The sequence below is a fragment of the Passer montanus genome, unplaced genomic scaffold (genome assembly GCF_014805655.1).
Source record: "Passer montanus isolate IOZ18808 unplaced genomic scaffold, ASM1480565v1 scaffold286, whole genome shotgun sequence".
NCBI lineage: Eukaryota > Metazoa > Chordata > Aves > Passeriformes > Passeridae > Passer > Passer montanus.
In genome coordinates, this window is record NW_024367551.1 from 5,452 (window position 1) to 26,717 (window position 21,266).

Here is a 21,266-nt window from a genome sequence, read left to right on the forward strand (position 1 = left end):
TCACACAATCTGTAAAGAAACATGCCTCTTATTTCTTTCTAGGTTAAATTAATTAGGATGTGGAAATAGAGATTGGTTGGGTTTAAGTCCAGAATATGTGGGAATTCACAGAATTTGGGCAAGAATGCAAATAAATCAATGTCCAAAGATGTAAAGGGGAGTTAATGAAATGTGGGGGGTGGGGAGCAGGTAGGATTTTCTTTTTCTCTTCTCTTCTGCTTTTTCCTCTTTTTCCTCCAGGGAAAATGGCAGTGGTGGCCTTGGTAGCTTTGCTTGCCTCTTTCTGTGGGGATCATGATGGCCTTGGTGATCGTGGAGATGACTGTAACCTTCATTTCTTCATGGCTCAGACAATCCTGGTGGCCACTGCCAGGGCTGTAGTGGCCAGGAGGAGCCCTCTGAGATGGGACGGGGCCCTGGAGATGTTCCTGCCTTGGAGGAAGAAGAGGGGGATGAGTGGTCCATGTAGGTGAGGGTGTAGATGGGGGTCAGAGAGGGGTCAGGGATTACAGGAGTACAGGGGGGGGCCATGAGGGGGGATCAGGATGGATGGAGGACCATGGGAGTGGGGATCAGGGGGGTCAGGGGGTGTGTCAGGGCTTCAGAGGGGTTGGTAACACAGGGTGAGGAGAGATGGGGGCCTTGGCTGGTAGGAGGGTTGGGGGTGGTCAGGTTGCCAGGAGGGAGATTGGTGGTCAGGGGGCCAAGGGTGTTTAGGGATGATAGGGTGTCAGGGGGGCAGTGGGGTAATACAGGGAGCAAGGGGTTTCAGGGGGGTCATGGTGGGCTTTAGGACTGACAGTCGTCGGGGGTATACAGGGGGTGCTATGAGCAGTGTCAGAGGGGTGCCAGGGGGGTCAGGATGGTCCCAGCCCACCTGTATTGAGCACACAGGGCTGGTCCCCACAGAGCTGGTCTGCAGAGGGGAGGCACAGAGTCAGCACAGGGTGGTCCCTGTCTCTGTCCCTTTCCCTGTCCCTGTCCCTGACCTCCCCTGGCACGGGCATCCCTGTCCCCTCCCAGATGTGGTGGTCCCCATCCCTGTGCCATGCCATGGGTGTCCCTGTTCCTGTCCCACATCACCTGTGGGTGTCATTGTCCCCTGTGCCTCATCATGGGTGTCCCCATACCCACAGTGGGTGTCCCTGTCCTCCAGGTTTTCCCCATGATGTCACGTCGTAGCCACTCGCAGCTGTATCTGCTGAAGGTCCCGCTGGAGCGGAGCTGGATCAATGCCCTGTCTCCTTCATGGGTGACACTGGTGACCTCGAAGGTCTCGAAGGGTGGGATCAGCACCTCCTCCTCACTAGGATTGGAGGAGAATTCTCGGATGTCTACGCCGTAACACGTCTGCACCTGGAACATCGTGTCTGTCCCAAATTGCTGAGCGATCTGTTTATGCAGCGATGTCGATGTGAAGCGACCGAACCGGACGGTCTCACCACACCGCCCCTCAAACCGGACGCCACGCACCCCCCGGAACACATGGTGACATCGTGGTCCCCGAGTGTCCCTCAGTGTTGCCAGGGCATCGGTCAGCAGGAAATGCAGCGTTTTGAAGTGGAAGTTGTCCCGGTATTCCTGGCGGGATCGCCCGGCCACGCACACAGCATTGTTGAACTCCTTGTACACGTCCTTCATTGTGTAGGTCATGAGGGCGATGGCCTGGGCTGGGGACAGAGGGGTCACAGGGGGCCCCCGCCTCCACCACTCAGCCACAGCCTTCACCCAGACCCGGGCGAACAGAGGATTCTGCTGGAACTCAAAGCTGTTGAGGGCTGGCAACAACTCGGTCATGGCGTGTCGGCAGCCCCGGTACTGGTCATCAAAGGAGTCCCAGGCCATGTCCAGGGGCACCACCTTGATGGTGCAGGTGGTCATGGCCATTGCCAGCAGTGCCAGGGTCCAAACCAGGGGATCCAGAGAGGGGAGAGGCTACCATGAGCAGTGTGAGACACTGGGTGACACTGGGAAACTGAGAGGACATGGTGAGACATGGGGAACACTGAGGAACATGGCAGAACACTGATGGGACACTGAGAGGATGATGAGGGGACATGGAGGAACACAGAGGGACATGGAGGGACACCAGGGAACACAGGGAAGGTCCCTCAATCAGGGAATGGGGAAAGAGGGTGGTGTCAGCCCAGGGAGGGGGGGAAGCCTTTGCCAAGAGATCCCTGGACACATCCTGGGAGCCTGATCTCAAATCCTGGGGTCACTCCTGGATGTCCCAGTGTTCTCCAGTCCCTCCAGGGATCCAAATTTCACACCCACAGTCTTGAGTCCTTCCCCAGTGTCTTTTTACCCCCTCCCAGGACCCCAGTCCAAATCTGGGGATCACCCCCTGCCCCATGCAGTGTCCCCCAGCCTTCCCATGACCCCAGTCCCACTCCCAGCCCCCCCCACCCCGTATGCCCCCCAAAGCCCAGCGAATCCCAGTCACGTGTCCCCCAGTGTCCCTCAGCTTCCCCCAGGATTCCAGTCCCATGTCACATTCTCCCCCAGGGTCCCCCACAGTTCCCCCCAGGGCCCTATCCCAATGCCATGGTCTCATCTCTCCCCCAGGTGTCCCCAAAGGCACCCAGCCTCTCATACCAAAATTGGATGGAGTGAACTCCCTGATGGAACTGGAGATACCAGAAAGGCAGAATTCTTTATCAGCATGAGTCACAGAAGATCTCTCCTGGACTAGCAGGACAAGGGGGCCTTTGCCACATAGAACCTATCCATCATACTTATACATATTCATCAAAATGCACTTCCTACATAATACAAAACTGACATTTTTCCCGTAAATAATTTGCATGGCTCTGCCTCTTTTAGGAAATAATTTTTATTGCCCTGGAGTGTCATAAAAATGGGGGTTCTGGGGGTCATTTTCATTAAGTGCTCCAATATCTCAGATGACCTTGCCTCAAACTTTCATTTTTGCAGGCACTTCTCCTTCTGTGTTACAGAACTTGCCAAAAATCCCTCATTGGCATTCCATTTATCTCTTTCTCCACAGGTTCCAGAAACCTTTGCTCTTCTGTGCCCACACTTTTACATCCTTTAGTGGTTTTTTGCCCATTCATCTTTAAGCTCTATCCTGCACCTTCAGGAGAACTCAAACTTTGTATTCTCTCTCTTATGGCTCACCCACCATGACCCCAATCCCATCGTCCCATGTACCCCCCAGTTCCTCCCAGTCCCACTCCCCACTGCTCACTGAGTTGCTGCCACACCTCAGATACCAATATGGGTCCCCTATTGGATGACATCCCTGTTGGTGCCTTCAGCCTGAGGATGGTCTCTTGGGGGAGTACCTGGGTGACTTCCCTGGCCTTGCTGGTGTGGCAGGAGAACTCCTTCTGGAGCCCCCAAAAAGGGATCCACCAACACCAGGAGACACCTGAGCCTATGCTGGCGTGGTAGCTCAGAAAATCCATTTGCCAGGTATCATTGGGATTGTTTCCTCTTTCAGTGATGCCTGCAGGTGATGGATTTGAATTCAAAGGGATATTTTGAAAACATATTGGACATTGCTCTGTAACAGACCTGACAATTTTGTCCTATGGACACTGAGGATCTGAGGCAACAGACGGGCTCCCATTGCATCGATTCCCCAGAGTTTTGCTGGTGCTTTTCTCCTTTACAAATAACAGCATCAGTTGGGGAGGGCCTGACGTAGTTATTGGGAGTTACCCAATAACTCTCACCCACCCACCCAGCCTCTTTATTGCGGGCTTTTAGATAAGCAGCCAATTTTCAATCTGCCCAACTCTATCCAGGCCTCACTTCTGGGGGTGAAATTGCCAGAAGAATTTCTCAGGAATTAACATCAGGATGCTTTGCTGCAGAACCTCTCATACACCATTAATGCGAGTCTATTTCCCAAATGGATTTTTGTATCCCGAAGGTGGTGTGCCCTGGATTGTAGCACAACCACTTCTTTGGGCAGCTGGGTGGAATCAAGGAGGGACAATAACTCTTGCTTATATTTAATTGAAAATCCTTGTGCTGTTACTTGAATTCTTTATTTCCATATGATTCCATATTGGAAGGAGCAATGCTCAAAGCAGACGGTAAGTACTTCCTACATAATACAAAACTGACATTTTTCCCGTAAATAATTTGCATGGCTCTGCCTCTTTTAGGAAATAATTTTTATTGCCCTGGAGTGTCATAAAAATGGGGGTTCTGGGGGTCATTTTCATTAAGTGCTCCAATATCTCAGATGACCTTGCCTCAAACTTTCATTTTTGCAGGCACTTCTCCTTCTGTGTTACAGAACTTGCCAAAAATCCCTCATTGGCATTCCATTTATCTCTTTCTCCACAGGTTCCAGAAACCTTTGCTCTTCTGTGCCCACACTTTTACATCCTTTAGTGGTTTTTTGCCCATTCATCTTTAAGCTCTATCCTGCACCTTCAGGAGAACTCAAACTTTGTATTCTCTCTCTTATGGCTCACCCACCATGACCCCAATCCCATCGTCCCATGTACCCCCCAGTTCCTCCCAGTCCCACTCCCCACTGCTCACTGAGTTGCTGCCACACCTCAGATACCAATATGGGTCCCCTATTGGATGACATCCCTGTTGGTGCCTTCAGCCTGAGGATGGTCTCTTGGGGGAGTACCTGGGTGACTTCCCTGGCCTTGCTGGTGTGGCAGGAGAACTCCTTCTGGAGCCCCCAAAAAGGGATCCACCAACACCAGGAGACACCTGAGCCTATGCTGGCGTGGTAGCTCAGAAAATCCATTTGCCAGGTATCATTGGGATTGTTTCCTCTTTCAGTGATGCCTGCAGGTGATGGATTTGAATTCAAAGGGATATTTTGAAAACATATTGGACATTGCTCTGTAACAGACCTGACAATTTTGTCCTATGGACACTGAGGATCTGAGGCAACAGACGGGCTCCCATTGCATCGATTCCCCAGAGTTTTGCTGGTGCTTTTCTCCTTTACAAATAACAGCATCAGTTGGGGAGGGCCTGACGTAGTAGTTACCCAATAACTCTCACCCACCCACCCAGCCTCTTTATTGCGGGCTTTTAGATAAGCAGCCAATTTTCAATCTGCCCAACTCTATCCAGGCCTCACTTCTGGGGGTGAAATTGCCAGAAGAATTTCTCAGGAATTAACATCAGGATGCTTTGCTGCAGAACCTCTCATACACCATTAATGCGAGTCTATTTCCCAAATGGATTTTTCTATCCCGAAGGTGGTGTGCCCTGGATTGTAGCACAACCACTTCTTTGGGCAGCTGGGTGGAATCAAGGAGGGACAATAACTCTTGCTTATATTTAATTGAAAATCCTTGTGCTGTTAATTGACTTCTTTCTTTCCATATGACTCCATATGGGCATGAGCAATGCTCAAAGCAGATGGCAAGTGAGTTCCTATGTTTGCTCTTTTTCTCATTGCCAAGTCCAGAGCCCTTTGTCACATATCGAGCTCCTCCCCTTGTTCCACGTCTTCTTGCAGTTACAGAAGCAGAGTATATAACATAAGCTTTTCTCCCAAATTGTATTTCCTGGCCACTTGGAATGGGACTGTGGGATTGGCATCTGGGGGGGTACTAGAGGTGTCACATTGCAGGGACTGAGGTCCAGGGGCAATGATGGGGGACACAGGACCATGGGAGTTGCAGTGGGGTACTGGGGGACATTGGGGGGCACTTGGGGGCACATAAGACTGGATCGGTGTCCAGGGGTCAGCAGGGTGGTCATGGGACTGGCAGTGGGATTGCGGTATGGGATGGGGACAAGGGGGACACTGCGGGGACCACAGGCCTTGGGTCAGGGCCCTGGGCGACATGGGGGTCACTGGGAGTGGTACAAGAGACTTGGAGATGGATGGGGGTAACAGAGGCACTGGGAAACACTGGGAGGGGGGACACAGAACTATGGGAGTGGGACTGGGAGTCTAGGGGACACTAGGGCTTGCAGGAGTGACCCCAAGATTTGGGATCAGATTCCAGGACATGTCCAGGGGTCTCCTGGCCAGGGCTACTCCCCTCCCCTGGCTGACCCCACTCTTCCTTCCAAGCAAGCCTCCCCATGTCACCCCATGTCCCTGGCCCTGCCATGACTGAAGCCTTGCCAGCCCTCAAAAGCTCTGAGTTCCAGGAGAACAAAGAGTTTTCCCAGGTCTGGGTGAATGCCACGGCTGAGTGGCAGAAGAGGGGGTCATATTCATCCACTCTAACTAAAGACCAAGCCATTGCCCTTATGGCCTACACAATGAAGGACGTGTACGAGGGGTTCAATAAAGCCGTGCGAACAGCTGGAAACTCCAGCCAGGAATACCGGGACAACTTCCACTTCAAAACACTGCATTTCCTGCTGACCCAGGCCCTCCAGAAGCTGAGAGACCCTAATGAGTGTCTGGACGTGTTCCGAGGGGTGAATATCTACCAGTTTGAGGTGAAGACTGGCGATAAAGTCCGCTTTGGTCAATTTGCTTCAGCGTCGCAGAGCAAAGAGGTCACCCAGGGTTATGGCACAGACACGAGATTCAAGGTGCACACATGCCATGGTGTGGACATCCACAACTTCTCCTTCAAGCAACATGAGAAGGAGGTGCTGATCCCACCCTTTGAGACCTTTGAGGTCACTGATGTCCACACAGAAGGAAGCACGTTGAACATTGGGCTTCGCTCCACTGGGAACTTCAGCAACTACAACTGCGAGTGGCTGCGAGGTGACATCATGGGAACAACCGGGGGGGATGGGGACACTCAGTGAGGGTTGGGGACAAGGACACACAGTGCTGGGGACACCCATGGCCCAGAGGGGACAGGGACACCCACTGTGGGTGGGAGGCAGGACACCCAGAGCGGGGGACAAAGTCACTGACAGCATTGCTGGGGCACAGGGGATGGGGACACCCAGTGCCAGGCAAGGGGGACAGGGACATCCAGTGTTGGGGTTGGGGGGACAAGGTACATAGTAAATGGCTGGGCACAGGGGAAATGGACCTTGTTATGGCTCCCTCTGACCCCACACCCTGAGGGCCACCCACCACCTGTGTCCATCCCACCACGGCCCTCCTGATGCCCCCCGACCCTCTCACCTCATGATCCCCCTGACCCCAATCTTTGTCCCCACAGGTGGGAGTCTCCCCAGGAACTCTCCCGACTTTGGAGGAGTTCTCCTGGCTACCGTGGCCATGGCAGTGGCCATTGGAACCTTCTAAGCCATGAGACCACCAAGGTCACTGTGGAAGGCCACCTGGATCCCCAGAGAAACGAGGCCACCAAGGCTACCGAGGCTATTATGACGACTATGGTGCCTTTGTCCACTGTGAACACTGTGGCCGTTATTGCCACTGTGGCCATAGTGACCATTATTGCCAGTGTGGCCATCATGGTCACTGTAACGATGTGTCCATCCTGGAAAAGCCCCTCGGAGAGCTGCTCAGCAAGGGAGCAGTGCCAGGGCACCAGGACCAGCACAGAGGAGCTGGAGCAACCAGGACAGCGCAGAACAGCAGAGACAGCAGAGACTGGGCTGCACCTGGGGCCACTTGGGCACTTCCTGATAGAGGGGCTTGGGAGTACCAAAGTCACAGCCACCTTCTAACGCTCCTTAACTGCCTCGCCTCATTTATCAATAAATTGCTGCTTGCTCACCTTGTGTATCAAAAATGTATCAAAAACTTGATCCTTGCTCCCCTGGCGTACCAAATGTTTATCAGAAATCTGATCCTTGCTTTGTCTCAGTATCAAAACCTTACTAAAATTTGCTGCTGGCTCACCTGATGTATCTCTACAGCTCCTTTAACGCCTTTCCTGCAGGGAACCTCATTTCCTAAAATAAAGCAGTTCCTGCAGTTTTTGTTAGAGGCAATTCCAAGCTTTAATTTTCCAAACCTCGATCTACAAAGAGGTGCTGGAGAAATGTTCCTTCCTTTTTCCTCATTCACAGCAGCCCCTCACAAAGTACATGGAGGGGCTGGAGCATGTCCAGGGAAGGGATGGAGCTGTGGAAGGGTCTGGAGCACCAGGAACAGCTGAGGGGCTCTGCAATGGTTTGGGATGGAGCGACCCTCACCTCCTGGCCCTGCTCTTCCCAGCACCCCTGGGTCCCTCCTGGCCCCAGGCCACACAGCCAGCTCCTCTGCTCACCCATCAGCACACACAGGACCTTCTCCTCAGATCAACCCTAGCAGATCAACCCTAGCTGGAACTGCCACTGAGGTCTGTCCCTCTCCCGGGCAGAACCTGCCCTTGCCCTCTTGAACCTCCCAATTTCCAGCCTTTAAGGTCCTCCTGAAGTGCAGGATGTGGCAGGATGCTCTGCCCGGAATGTGGACCACAGACAATGCCCCATTTGTGGCCATTGCAGCTGCATTGGGGAGGTCTGCTGCTGATTATGGCACTGAATGGGGTAAAACCAGCAAAAATCACAATCCCAGAATTGACAACTGAGGGTGAACCACCAGAGCTGGGCGTGGCCGTCCATCAGCTGATCCTGGGAATGTCCAGTCCCCTCTCAGACAGGGATTGTTCTCCCATATTCTGCTTGGAATGAAATGTGTGTGAGGTTCCTCCCTCAGGAAGGGGATGCTCCCCCAGGTTCCCCCTTGAGGCTGAGAGATAGAGATGCTCCCACGAGTGTTGGTGTGGGGAGTGACATCGAGCCCTGCTTAAGGATTGTCACGTTTTGCTGGCTTTGTCAGAATTATGTAATGAAATTGTTTTGATGGAATAGTTTAATAGAATTGCTTTGCAAAATTGTATTGGTAACCATGGTGGCTGTGGTAGCCTTGTGGCTGAGGGATTTGAGGTGATCATGGCGGCCTAGATGGTTTTTGTGACCATGGGGCCAGAGTGGCTGTGGTGGCCGCAGTTGCCACAGCCACAGTGGTGGCCCCAGAGACCTCATGGTGGCAAGAGCTGCCAAGGTGGCCATAGTGGCAGTGCTGGCCTTGGTAGCCTCATTTCTTTGGGGTTCCTGGTGGTCTTGGTGATTGGGGTGGCCACAGTGATGACTGTGACATTGGTGCCATGGTGGCCATGGTTGCCAGAGTGACCACAGTGACCTCAGAGACCACAGTGGATTCGTGGCTCGGAAAATTTCAGTGGCCAATGCCAGGGGCGTGGTGGCCAGGATGAGTCCTCCAAGTTGGAAGGAAGCCCTGGGGACGCACCTACCAGCAGGACAAAGAGAGGCATGAGGGGGATCATGGGAGGAGTGAGGGCATCAGTTACTGCCATACTGGTGGGCTTGGGATGGCAGGAGAGATGACATGAGGTGACAGGTGACAGGGTGTCAGGCAGGGCACAGGGAGTAGAGGCACCAGGGAAGCCAGGGGGGTCATGGGATGCTTAGGAGTGAGAGGAGTCAGGGAGAGTCAGGGGGTGCTGTGGGAATCCATAGGATTAGAGGATTTTAGGAAAACTGGGAAAAAGAAAGGCCTCAGAGACAGTAAAGATCATCGATCCATTGTCATAGCCATGGAATGAGACTGATGCTGCTTAAATAAACAGCTCACGACGCTATTCAGATGTGGTCCCGTTCTGTTCGTGTCTGTATATAAATGGTGCCCTGTGTGAGGAGAACGTTAGACTAGGATAAAGAAGAAAATCTTGGAAAAACTCGGGCGCCGGAGACCCAGGTTGTTAAACAGGAGGAATGCATCATTCCCTCTTTGTCTACATCTGATGTCTTTGTAAGTAATCTTTTTCTAGGGGCTTCCTGGGTGACCAAAATGGGAAATAATTTATCTAAAACAGAATGGGACGTTTTTTACCATCTTGAGAAAATATTACAAGATAAAGGACGTTCAGATATCTCAAAAAATGAACTGAAAGACTTATTAGTCTGGGTAAAAGCGAACACTCAAAATATAGACTTGCAGTCTGCTTTTACCTTTGGTTTTTGGGATCAAATAAACTGGAAAATCTATGATCTGTTCTCTCTCAAAAAGGACGAGACTGTAAGGAAACTCCTGCCTGTTTCCCGGACTTTGTTAGAGTGTTTTAAACAAACTGACTGTGACACAGACATCTCCAAACAACATTACAAAATATCTTGCTCAGACCCTTTAAATCCAAGTAATACCGGGTCACCCTCCTTTTCTGTGGAAGTTTTGGGTTCCCCTCAGAGTTCCTTCCCTTCTGAAGCGTTGAGTGCTTTTCTCGGGAACGATAACGGTGTCGGGTCCTCCGGAAACTGCAAATCGGAACAGCTACCAGCTCCGGTTGTGTCCCCTGCTTCTTCCAGGCTTGTCAGCGTCTCTGCAGTTGAGAGCAGTCCTTCGCCGCTCCCTCTGGGAAAAAATGAACTTTTGCCACGTAGGGAAATTTGTTCGGAAATTTTGTTGCATTCCGGGAATGAGAATGTGCACGTGTTCTGTTCGGGGGTGGGTGGGGGGTGTGTGAAGGTGGTAGATGATAATTTGCAGAGGTTTTGTGATAAAGGAATTATGTGTTCTGAAACTGTACAAGCAGGGAGGGCCAAGACAGGCTTGGGATCTGTTTTGCCTGGTTGGGGGGCTGTGGGGGTCACTCCTGACACTGCTTCCTCTTCTCGGGCAGACACCCCCTTGGGTTCGGTTCAGGCGGGCAGTGTGTGTTACCATTCGAAAAATCCTTTTCTAGTGAATTGTTCTGTTAAGTCTCTGCCAGGTTTTTCTATGGCTCGCCAAGCTTTTGGTACAGAGGATGAAATAGCTGTAGCTGTGACGCTGCCTTCAGAGAACAGGGCAGGGGGAAAGATATGTGAAACATGCAGTAAGGTTTTAGAAATTATCAGAGATATAAATTCAAGGACAAGTAGCCAGGCTGAGACAAATTTTGGATTTATTCCACGATCCAGAGAACACACCTCCTCCCCGGCCCCTCTTGGGAGGGCTCCAGAGGGGGCGTGGTCCTTGGCCGAGCCCGCCTCTGTCCCTCTGGGCAGGGCTCCAGGGGAGGCGTGTTGTTCAGGTGTCTCTGCCAAGAATTCGGAGGCGTGTTCTCCCGCCCATACTGGCAGAACTCCTGGGAAAGTTCGTTGCTACAGCAACGCCGCTGCCAAGAATTCGGACACTGGCAGGGTTCCTGGATCAGCCACTGTCAGTGAAACTGTCAATTCCAACCCTGATCCCCCTTTAAAGCTGCCGGACTGGTCTAATATTAATCAACAATTAGAAAAAGATTTGGATTCAAGGAAACAACTCCTTGCATTACCTGCAAGATATGGTCGTAATGATGCTAAGCCAAGATATGAAAGTCTTACTCACCATGACATAAAGGAATTACGTCAGGCTTTGAAAGAAAGTGGGTTCTCTTCTCCTCATTTTAATAGTGTGCTGAAAAGTACTTTTAATCCTTATGATTTAGTCCCTGCTGATTGTCGAAATGTGGCTTCCCTGATTTTGACCAATTCACAATATCTACTATGGGAATTACAATGGAAAAAACTTCTTAATAAGTTGGTTGAAAAATATGCAAATACTGATTATGCAGAGTTAGATGTTGTTCAATTAGCAGGTGATCCACCTTACCATAGAGCGGAAAATCAAGCAGTAGATTTGCCTCGGCCTGTATTAGCAGATATTAAAGATGCTGCTAGGAAGGCTTTATTTTCAGTAGAGCCAGCTGGCACACATGTAAATTCTTATAGGTTGATTAAACAAGGTGAAACAGAATCCTATGGTTCTTTTTTGGATAGATTAACCCAAGCAGTTGAAAGGCAATGTCCAGATGAACAAGCTCGTGCTTATATTGTTCAAAACCTTGCTTTTGTAAATGCTAACGATGAATGTAGAAAAATTATTTCAACTTTGCCTGATCAGCCTCCAGCTGCTGTGCAGATGTTAACAGCATGCAGCAGAATGAGTGGACCACAACACCTTGCTAATTTACAGGTCAATGCGTTAGGAAAAACATTAGAAGATATTTTACAAAACGAATGGATAAATTTGAAAAGCTCTTGGAAAAACTTTGGGAAAATTCTGTTAGCACTGTGCAGTTGGACTCTGATAAAAGGCCTTGTTGCTTTGCTTGTGGTAAACTAGGTCATGTTGAAAGGGATTGTCGTGCAAAAACGTTTCCACCAAAACAACTTTCTATCTGCCCTCGATGCCGAAAAGGGAGGCATCTTGCTAAGCATTGTCACTCTCATTTTGATATCGATGGCAGACCTCTGTCATCAAACTTCAGAAACAACGCGCACTACCACCGCGCTCAGACACAAGTAGTGGTACCCCCTGGCAACCAGGCACCCAATCAAATGGTGTTGGTACCTCAGTCATTTGTGCCTCAATCAACCAATCCTCAAATGGTTCCAGCTCAATATCCTCAAGTGCAAGGCTCGAATTGGCCTGCTGTCCAGATAGCGAGCTGCTCGCATCAATCCATTGTCATAGCCATGGAATGAGACTGATGCTGCTTAAATAAACAGCTCACGATGCTATTCAGATGTGGTCTCGTTCCATTCGTGTCTTGCACTTGAAGTTCCTATAGTAATCCCTCCAAAAAACCTATTGCTATTGCATTTCTGTCACCTATGAGTACCCACAAGCAAAACAACTTTCCAATGAATTCAGTTGTGACTGTACCTTCTAGCACCTCAGGTCTAGAGGTCTTTTGGGTGCAATATTTGGACCACGACCGACCTCAATTGACTTGTAGCCTGACTCACAGTGGTAAAACAACTTATGTTACAGGCATGCCGGATACCGGCACAGATGTCACTGTAATTTCTCACATGTTGTGACCTAATGATTGGAATTTGGTAGCTCCTTCAGGTTCCCTCAGCGGGATTGGAGGTGCTACTGTGTGTCTGCAAAGTGCATCCACGATTAACATTACAGGTCCTGAAGGAAAGACTGCACCGGTGCGTCCTTTTGTTGTTCAGTTCAGTCTGGGGGAGAGGCATCCTGCCCCAATGCAGAGCAAAACTGGAAGTGGGCCTGTGATGACAACCACATCGAAACCTGCCACTTTAAACATTGCCTGGAAAACCGATCATCCTATATGGATTGACCAATGGCCTCTAACAGAGAAAAAATTAAATATCCTTAATAAATTGGTAAAGGAACAATTACAGCAGGGTCTCATCGTCCCAGCAAACAGTCCCTGGAATTCACCAGTCTTCATCATACACAAGAAGACATCGGACTCCTGGAGGTTGCTTCATGACCTGAGGAGGATCAATGAGGTGATCGAAGACATGGGACCCCTTCAACCTGGACTCCCCTCTTTACCAATGATCCCAAAACACAGGTCTCTTGTCGTCATTGATTTAAAAGACTGTTTTTTCCACATTCCACTTCACCCCGATGATGCTCCAAGATTTGCTTTTTCAGTTCCCGTCATCAAACGAAGAGAATCTGTGCAGAGATATCACTAGAAATCACTGCCACAAGGGATGAAGAACTCGCCTATAATTTGTCAATATTTCGTTGCCCAAGCTTTGTCTCCTGCTCGACAGAAGTTTCCAAGATCTATGATTTTACACTACATGGATGGTTTGGATGATCTATGATCTATGATTATACACTACATGGATGATTTGCTCATCACAGCTTCAACGCAGGAAGAGATGGAGCAAACCCGTGCTTGTGTTGTCACTGAAATCTAAAAAGCTGGACTTGAAATTTCTGCAACAAAAATCCAGGAAGTTCCGCCCTGCAAGTATCTGGGATGGAAGATACTGAGACGACAATAATGCCACAGAAACTACAGATCCAGACCAGTGTCAACAACCTGCAAGACTTACAACAACTCTTGGGAGAAATCAATTGGGTCAGACCTGTTTTGGGAATCACCAACGATGAACTAGGTCCACTTCTCAATTTGCTGAGAGGAAGCTGCCACATCACTTCTCCAAGAACCTTAACCCCCGAAGTTCATGCAGCGCTCGACAAGATCGCGGAAGCTCTCCAAAGAAGACAAGCTCATCGCTGCATTCCTGGAAAACCTTTCTTTTTTGCAGTTTTAGGAGAAAAAATGCAACTTTGTGGTCTCATTTTTCAGTGGGACCCTTCTGAGCCAGATCCTTTGTTGAGAATAGAATAATTTTTTCTTCCCTACAGGTCTCCAAAGACTATTTTCACAGTCTTAGGAATGATTGCACAAATTGTAATTAAAGCCAGAACCAGATTGTTAACTTTAGCAGGCCAAGAATTTGCAGTTATCTATTTGCCATTGAAAAAACACTGTCTTAATTGGGCAATGCAAAATTCTGATGATTTACATCATGCATTCTTGGGCTTCCCAGGTGTTTGTTCTATTCACTACCCAGCTCACAAACTATTGCAGGCAAAATTGTGTTTTAGAGAAAAACCTAAATTAAGTGAAGAACCTTTAAATGCAGTCACTCTCTTCACTGATGGCTCTGGCAAAAGTCACAAATTAGTCGTAACTTGGTTGAGCCAAAAAACTAATGCTTGGGAGTCAGACATTCAGATAGTAGAAGGGTCTCCTCAGATTGCTGAGCTTGAGCTGCTGCTTTTCAGCTCTTTTCTCAACCTCTTAACTTGATCACAGATTCTGCTTCAGTTGCTAATGTAGTTATGAGATTAGAAGGGTCAGTTTTAAAAGATGTTATTAATGATACTTTATATTGTTGGCTTTTATGTCTTTATACAACTTTGCGAAGGGTATGCTTCTGTCTCTACAGGTGCTGGAATTAGGTGGGTCCCAACCAAAAATGTCAAGCCATATCCCACCCCAGAACGTGTTGACGAGTCCAGAACCAAGGAAGCAAGTACGCAGACGTGAGATGAGCAGAGAGATCCCGGGTCACACCTGACATTCCTTGTGTATCGGTGCAACCTGCAAACTCTGATTTTTTGTTAATGTTATTTATAAGTGTGTCAATTGTATGTCAAATGTTTGTTTCATAGAGCTGACTTTTGACAAAAGTTTGGAGTTTTGTTTGTGTTAAAAGCAAAATTTTAAAAATTGATATATATGTAAGGATTCTGCCAAAACTTAGCTCATGAATAAGATGGAGCAAATGCAAGTTGTATGTTGGTATTGGTGGGTTTTAATTGTTTTTTTGTCATGCAGATTTGCCTGTGGAACAACCAAAAACAAATGTTTGGGTGACCTTAGCCAAGGCAGCCGGCTCGCATACTTTGTTTGTCTAATTCGGAACCAGAAAAACCTTTCTCAACCTGTCTGGTTGGTGTGCCAGTAAAAGAGTTGCCTTTGGTCAAAACACAATCCAATGGTACGCCAGGTGAAATTGACAATGGAAACAATCCCACATTGAATTGGAACGTTTGGGCCAAAAAACTTCCCAAGGCAGCTTCTGAACCCCAAGAATGGGAAATCCTTGGTTCTTTAACAATGGATTTTTGCTTTACCTTCATAGCTAGTGCTTGGCAAAAAGGAGAAAACTCCAAAGTTTAATGTTACTCCCCATTATTTTGCATACAGAAATTTGAGGTTTTGGTGTAATTTTTCAAACAGTTGCGATGTGCTTCCTGAGGCTGACCTATATCCATGGCAATTGCCTAAGGGATATTGGTTCATATGTGGAGACAGGGCTTGGCAAAGCATTCCAGCACACCTTGAAGGTGGCCCTTGTAGCATTGGGATGCTCACTGTAATCGCACCCTCAGCTAAAGCGGTCATGAAAAGGAAACAAAGGAAAAAAAGATCTGTTCCTTATTATGATGAGAACTGTCAGAGTGATTTCATGCCTTGGAAAGCTGCAAGAAGGGTTTCGGCAGGTATATTTTTACCCCAATTAGCTTCAGCAGTGGCTTTGAAACAATGAGATTGGGTTGGATGTTGGCTGAGCAAACAAACTAATGCCACATCCTCTGCCATTAGTGATATGTTAACCTATGTTGATCGTGTTAGACATGCTACCCTCCAAAATGGAGCAGCAATTGATTTTATTTTACTGGCACAAGGGCATGGTTGTGAGGAATTTGAAGGACTGTGTTGTATGAACCTGTCCGATCATTTGGAATGCATTCACAAAAGCATACAAAAACTGAAAGATTTGACAGCCCAAATTAAAGAGGATGGTGGATCCTGGTCGGTTGATCTGTTCCAAGAATGGAGCTTTGCACCTTGGCTAAGGCAACTTTGCAAGACAGGTCACTATATATTGGGTGTATTGGTAATGATGTTGATAGTAATCCCCTGCACACTTCAGTGTGTGTGACGAATGATAAACAAAACAGTCAAGGAAGTTTTGTCATACAAGAGAGAGAAGTAGGAAGTAGAAGCACAGAGAGTGTTCGAAATCTCACAGAAATGACGGATGAAGGTATAGAAATGGAGGAGAGTATTGAGTTAGGACCCTGGAATCGACAAGAGTTTTTTGAACAATGACTTATAACTATTGTCAGACGTGATTTATATCTTTTTCACTGACTGGGTCTTCACGGCATTAAATTGCTGTACTGTAACATAGCAATGATTAGTGTCCGCAAGAATAGGCCTCAAGCAGACAGTAAGCAAAAATATTATAGTAAGGCTATGAAACGCAAGTAGTGGACGACACGATTTTGAGGATTTCTTTTTGGGTCAACAGAGAGGGGGAATTGTGGGAATCCAGAGGATTAGAGGATTTTAGGAAAGTTGGGAAAAAGAAAGGCCTCAGAGACAGTAAGGATAGTGAAATGTTTGAAGATTTCTTTTTGAGTCAACAGAGAGGGGGAATTGTGGGAATCCACAGGATTATAGGATTTTACGAAAGCTGGGAAAAAGAAAGGCCTCAGAGCCAGTAAGGAGAGTGAAATGCTTAAGCAGCAGAAAAGATATATCGGCAGTAGCGAAGACATGAGAAATAGAGCAATAAAGCTGTGTAGTTTAGCTTTCTAAGTTGCAAAAGGTATATTTTAGTGAATATTTAGAAGGTTAAATATGAATGGGGCTCTATGCTTTGTCTTTTATAAACGAACCATTGTATGAGAGAAAAAGCTGCTATTGTTTTAACCAAAGCTACGTGTGCTTCATATGGTTGGATAGAGCGACTGTCAATATGCTTTTGCTCTATGTAATAGGCTGAAACTGGGTCTGAAACTGTCTTTTAATATGTTGCAACACAAAGTTTCCTTGGCCTGCTGTCTGGATAGTGAGCTGCTCATATCGATCCATTGCCATAGCCATGTAATGAGCTTGATGCTGCTTAAATCATCAGTTATGGCCATAATGACAGGTTTGGAATGGCAGGAGAGATGACATGAGGTGACAGGTGACAGGGTGTCAGGCAGGGCACAGGGAGTAAAGGCACCGGGGAAGCCAGGGGAGTCATGGGATGCTTAGGGGTGACAGGGTCAGGGAGAGTCAGCGGGTGCCATGGCAGGTTACAGGGGGTGACAGGGGTTCAGGGAGTGACATGGGCCTCCTGGCCCACCCACATCCAGCACACAGGGCCCATCCCCACAGCACTACCTTTGGTAGGGAGAGACAGGATTGGAATGGGGACATCCCTGTCTTTGTCACTGTCCCTGTCCCCTCGAGATGTGGGGGTGCCCATCCCAGTGCCCTGCCATGGGTGTTCCTGTATCCGTGCCCACAATGGATGTCCCCAGACTTTGTGTGCCCAGCATGGGGTGTCCCTGTCCCCAAACTCTCAGTGAGTATCCCCACCCTCTGCGCCCTGTCATGGGTGTGCCATGTCCACTGCTGGTGTCCCCAAGGCCACAGTGGGTGTCCCCATGGCCCCAGGCTGTCACCTGTGGCATCACCCTGCAGCCACTCGCAGTTGTAGTTGCGGAAGGACCCGGTGAAGCTCAGCTCGACCCTCGCCATGTCTCCTTTCTGACTGACTTTGATAACCTCAAAGGTGTCAAAGGGTGGGATCAGCACTTCCTACTCATTAGGATACTTGGAGAATTCCTGAATTTCCACACCGTGGCACGTGTGCGCCTGGAACACCGTGGCATCCCCAAATATCTCAGCAGTTTCTTCACTCTGTGATGCCGACAAGAATTGACCGAATCGGACAATGTCACCATGCTCTGCCTTGAACTGGTACTTGCGCACCCCCCGGTACACGTTGTGACACTGCCGTCCCTGAGCGTGCCTCAGTGTCACCAGGGCCTGGGTCAGCAGGAAATGCAGTGTTTTGAAGTGGAAGTCATCCTGGTATTCCTGGCTGGAGCGCCCGGCCGTGCGCACAGCTGGGTTGAAATTCTCATACGGGTCATCCATCGTGTAGGCCATGAGGGCGATGGCCTGGGCTGGGGACGACAGAGGGGACAGAGGGGACCCCCGACTCTGCCACTCGGCTGTGGCCTTAGGCCAGGCCTGGGCAAAAAGAGGGTTCTGCTGGAACTCGGAGTGATTGAGGGCCCGCAACGCCTGGCACGTGTGCGCCTGGAACACCGTGGCATCCCCAAATATCTCAGCAGTTTTTTCACTCTGTGATGCCGATGGGAATTGACCGAATCGGACAATGTCACCATGCTCTGCCTTGAACTGGTACTTGCGCACCCCCCGGTACACGTTGTGACACTGCCGTCCCTGAGCGTGCCTCAGTGTCACCAGGGCCTGGGTCAGCAGGAAATGCAGTGTTTTGAAGTGGAAGTCATCCTGGTATTCCTGGCTGGAGCGCCCGGCCGTGCGCACAGCTGGGTTGAAATTCTCATACGGGTCATTCATCGTGTAGGCCATGAGGGCGATGGCCTGGGCTGGGGACAACAGAGAGTACAGAGGGGACCCCCGACTCTGCCACTCAGCTATGGCCTTAGGCCAGGCCTGGGCAAAAACAGGGTTCTGCTGGAACTCGGAGTGATTGAGGGCCGGCAACGCCGCAATCATGGCAGGGCCGCAGCCCTGGTACTGGTCATCGAAGGAGTCCTGGGCCATGTCCAGGGAGATCACCTCAATGGCTGTAGTGGTCATGGTAGCTATTGCCAGCAGTGCCAGGGTCCGAGCCAGGGCGACCATTGAGGGCAGAGGCCACAGGGAGCAGGGTGAGACACTGTGGGCCACACAGGGGACACAGAGGAGACACAGGAGAGTTCCTTAGTGAGGGACTGGGCAGGGAGTGGGGTCAGCCCAGGGGGAAGGGAGTCATTCCTAGCCAGCAGATCCCTGGGCATGTCTGGGGTCCCTGATCCTGTATCCTGGGGTTACTTATGCATCCCCCAAAATCCCCCATCCCCCAGGGACCCCAATCCAAATTCCACAGCACCACAGCCCACCCAGAAGCCCAATCCTACTCCCATGAATTCAACTTCCTCCAGGACCCTAAACCAAATCCTGGGGTTACTCCCTGAGCGCCCCCCAGTGTCCTCCTCAGCCAGTCCCTCGTCCCCAATCCCACTCCCCTTCCCCAATTTTTTTGGTGGCACCCCAGAACCTCAAGCCAAATCCAGGCATCTCCCCCTTCCCCCAAAGTGTCTGCTAGCCACCCCCATGACCCCAATCCTGCTCCCACCATCCCGTGTCGCCCCTCACGACCCCCAGAGCATCCCATGACCCCAATCCCAAACCTGTGACTCCCCCACTATCCCCCCCAGCACCGCAATCCCAATCCCACAGTCTTGTGTCCCTCCTAGGTGTCCCTCTGGAGTCCTCCCAGCCCTCGATACCGAAATTGGCCCAAGTGAGTTCCCTGATGGAATTGCAGGTATTAGAAAGCCGGAATTCTTTCTCAGGTCAGACTTGCAGTAGATCTTTCCTGGTCCTGCAGGTCAGGGGGCACTCTGCCATGGGGTATTTATCCGTCATAATTATAAATATTCAATAAAATGTGCCCCTTATCTATTACAGAAACAGTGCTTTTCCCGTAAATAATTTGCATTGATCCACCTCCTCCGACAAGTCCTTTTATTGTCCTGGAGAGTCATAAAAATGGGGCTTCTGGGAGCCATTTTCACCAAATATTTGATATCAAAGGGACTTTCCCTGGAATGATTTCTTTGCTGATTCCTGTTACAGAACTTGCCAAAACCCCACTGGAGTTCCCTTTATCTCTTTCTCCACAGGTTCTAGCCATGTTTTTTATCCTGTGTGCACCCCTCTCCATCCTTTTATCATTTCTGCAAGTTTGTCTTCAGGTCCTGTGCAGCACCTTCAGGGGAACAGAAAATTTCCATTCTCTCTGTTATTTGTCACTTTGTGACAGAAATGCTCCAGTCCTGTCATCATCCATGCTGCCACCCAGGATCTCCAGGTCTTTCCTGTCCTGAGGAGCCCAGAATGGGAAAGATCACTGGGCAGAGCTGAACACGGCACTGGGCTGAACTGGACACGGCACTGGACAGAGCTGGATATGGAACTGGACAGAGGTGGACACAGCCCTGAGCAGAGCTGGAAATGATGTTGAACAGAGTTGGGCACAACACTCCTGATGTGCCTCACTGGGCAGCAAGAGGGGCACTAACACTCCCTGACTTCCTGGCCCCTGCTCGTTTGAGTGCCCCCCAGATCCCTCCTGGCCACATGGCTAGTTCCACTGGTCACCCAGCAGGACCCCCAGGTCATTCCCCAGAGCTGCTCCAGCAGGTCCCCGCCAGCCAGGCAGGGCACTGGTGCTAAAATGGGCTAAAATCAGCCTGAATCACCAACCCTGAACTGACAAATGCAGGTGAAGTACCAGAGCTGGGCCTGGCCATCCATCAGCTGGCCCTGGGAATGTCCAGTCCCCTCTCAGACAGAAATTCCTCTCCTCTATTCCTACTTGGGATGAAATGTGTGTGAGCTTCCTCCCTCGGGAAGGGGCTGGTCTCCAAGGATCCTCCTCAAGGCTGAGAGAAAGAGACGCTCCCACGAGTGTTGGTGTGGGGTGTGACATGGAGCCCTGCTTAGGAATTGTCACATTTTGCTGGCTTGGTCAAAATTACTTAATGGAATGGTTTCCATAGAATAATTTAATAGATTTGATTTGACAGAATAACTTAATAGAATTGCTTTGCACGATGGCCTTGTTTGCCACAGGGGCCACAGTGGCTTCAGCACCTCATGGTTGCTATGATTGAAGGAAAAAGAGATAACAAGGGCATTACTAGTGTAAGAAGGATAATCGAGAAGATTGTGTTTCTAAGGGGACTGGAGCAAAGGGTCCGAGTAGAAAAATTCATACAAACATAGTGAGCTATAAATACTGGTAAAGTGGTGTAATAAATGGCTTTGCTTTGCTGGCATTGCAGTGTCCATGTCTTTCAATCCCCGCACACCAGCCATCCAGTCACAATCCCAATCCTGGGTTTACCCTTCCAGCGTCCCCCTGGTGCTCCCCAGGATCTCATTTCTGCTCCCAGACCATTGTAGCCCTCTTGTGACCCCAGGCTGCTCAGGAACGTCACCCAAATTCCTAAAGCCACTCCCTCATCCCCCCACCCCCAACCCCGCCACCTTGGCCCTCTC

The 21,266-nt window shown here is 49.6% G+C and overlaps 3 protein-coding genes and 1 pseudogene across 5 annotated transcripts; 2 read left to right on the forward strand and 2 right to left on the reverse strand.

The window, feature by feature from the left end:
• On the reverse strand, positions 1–2,710 carry LOC120504161 (erythroblast NAD(P)(+)--arginine ADP-ribosyltransferase-like). Of its 3 annotated transcripts, none has more exons than XM_039713346.1 (4): positions 2,599–2,710; positions 1,131–1,975; positions 878–916; positions 1–428 (listed from the first exon to the last, which is right to left on the reverse strand). In XM_039713346.1, the coding sequence occupies exons 2-4, from the start codon at positions 1,885–1,887 to the stop codon at positions 340–342; spliced, it is 885 nt and encodes a 294-aa protein (XP_039569280.1). In that variant the 5' UTR covers positions 1,888–1,975; positions 2,599–2,710; the 3' UTR covers positions 1–339. The 3 variants fall into 3 exon arrangements, with proteins under 3 accessions (XP_039569280.1, XP_039569281.1, XP_039569282.1); XM_039713347.1 differs by having other exon boundaries at positions 1–432; XM_039713348.1 differs by lacking the exon at positions 878–916 and having other exon boundaries at positions 1–432.
• Positions 2,711–6,068: 3,358 nt separating this feature from the next.
• Positions 6,069–7,830, forward strand: LOC120504162 (NAD(P)(+)--arginine ADP-ribosyltransferase 2-like). Its single transcript, XM_039713349.1, has 2 exons — positions 6,069–6,688; positions 7,098–7,830. Exons 1-2 carry the CDS (start codon positions 6,073–6,075, stop codon positions 7,181–7,183), a joined length of 702 nt encoding a protein of 233 aa, XP_039569283.1. The 5' UTR covers positions 6,069–6,072; the 3' UTR covers positions 7,184–7,830.
• A 1,601-nt stretch (positions 7,831–9,431) lies between these two features.
• Positions 9,432–14,575, forward strand: LOC120504159. Its single transcript, XM_039713345.1, has 2 exons — positions 9,432–10,286; positions 12,719–14,575. Exons 1-2 carry the CDS (start codon positions 9,701–9,703, stop codon positions 13,330–13,332), a joined length of 1,200 nt encoding a protein of 399 aa, XP_039569279.1. The 5' UTR covers positions 9,432–9,700; the 3' UTR covers positions 13,333–14,575.
• A 1,663-nt stretch (positions 14,576–16,238) lies between these two features.
• LOC120504163 lies at positions 16,239–18,842 on the reverse strand (annotated as a pseudogene).
• Between the last annotated feature and the right edge of the window lie 2,424 nt (positions 18,843–21,266).

Bases quoted from the DNA above. Each gene is read 5' to 3' on its own strand.
- LOC120504161 (XM_039713346.1), bottom strand. From the start codon at position 1,887: ATGGCCATGACCACCTGCACCATCAAGGTGGTGCCCCTGGACATGGCC. The intron at 917-1,130 runs GTATGGGGACAC...TCCCCTCTGCAG, and splicing joins GACAGGGACACCCACTGTGG to ACCAGCTCTGTGGGGACCAG. The intron at 429-877 runs GTGGGCTGGGAC...CCTCCAAGGCAG, and splicing joins GCCCTGTGTGCTCAATACAG to GAACATCTCCAGGGCCCCGT.
- LOC120504162 (XM_039713349.1), top strand. From the start codon at position 6,073: ATGACTGAAGCCTTGCCAGCCCTCAAAAGCTCTGAGTTCCAGGAGAAC. The intron at 6,689-7,097 runs GTGACATCATGG...TTGTCCCCACAG, and splicing joins CAACTGCGAGTGGCTGCGAG to GTGGGAGTCTCCCCAGGAAC.
- LOC120504159 (XM_039713345.1), top strand. From the start codon at position 9,701: ATGGGAAATAATTTATCTAAAACAGAATGGGACGTTTTTTACCATCTT. The intron at 10,287-12,718 runs GTAGGGAAATTT...GGAATTTGGTAG, and splicing joins AAAAAATGAACTTTTGCCAC to CTCCTTCAGGTTCCCTCAGC.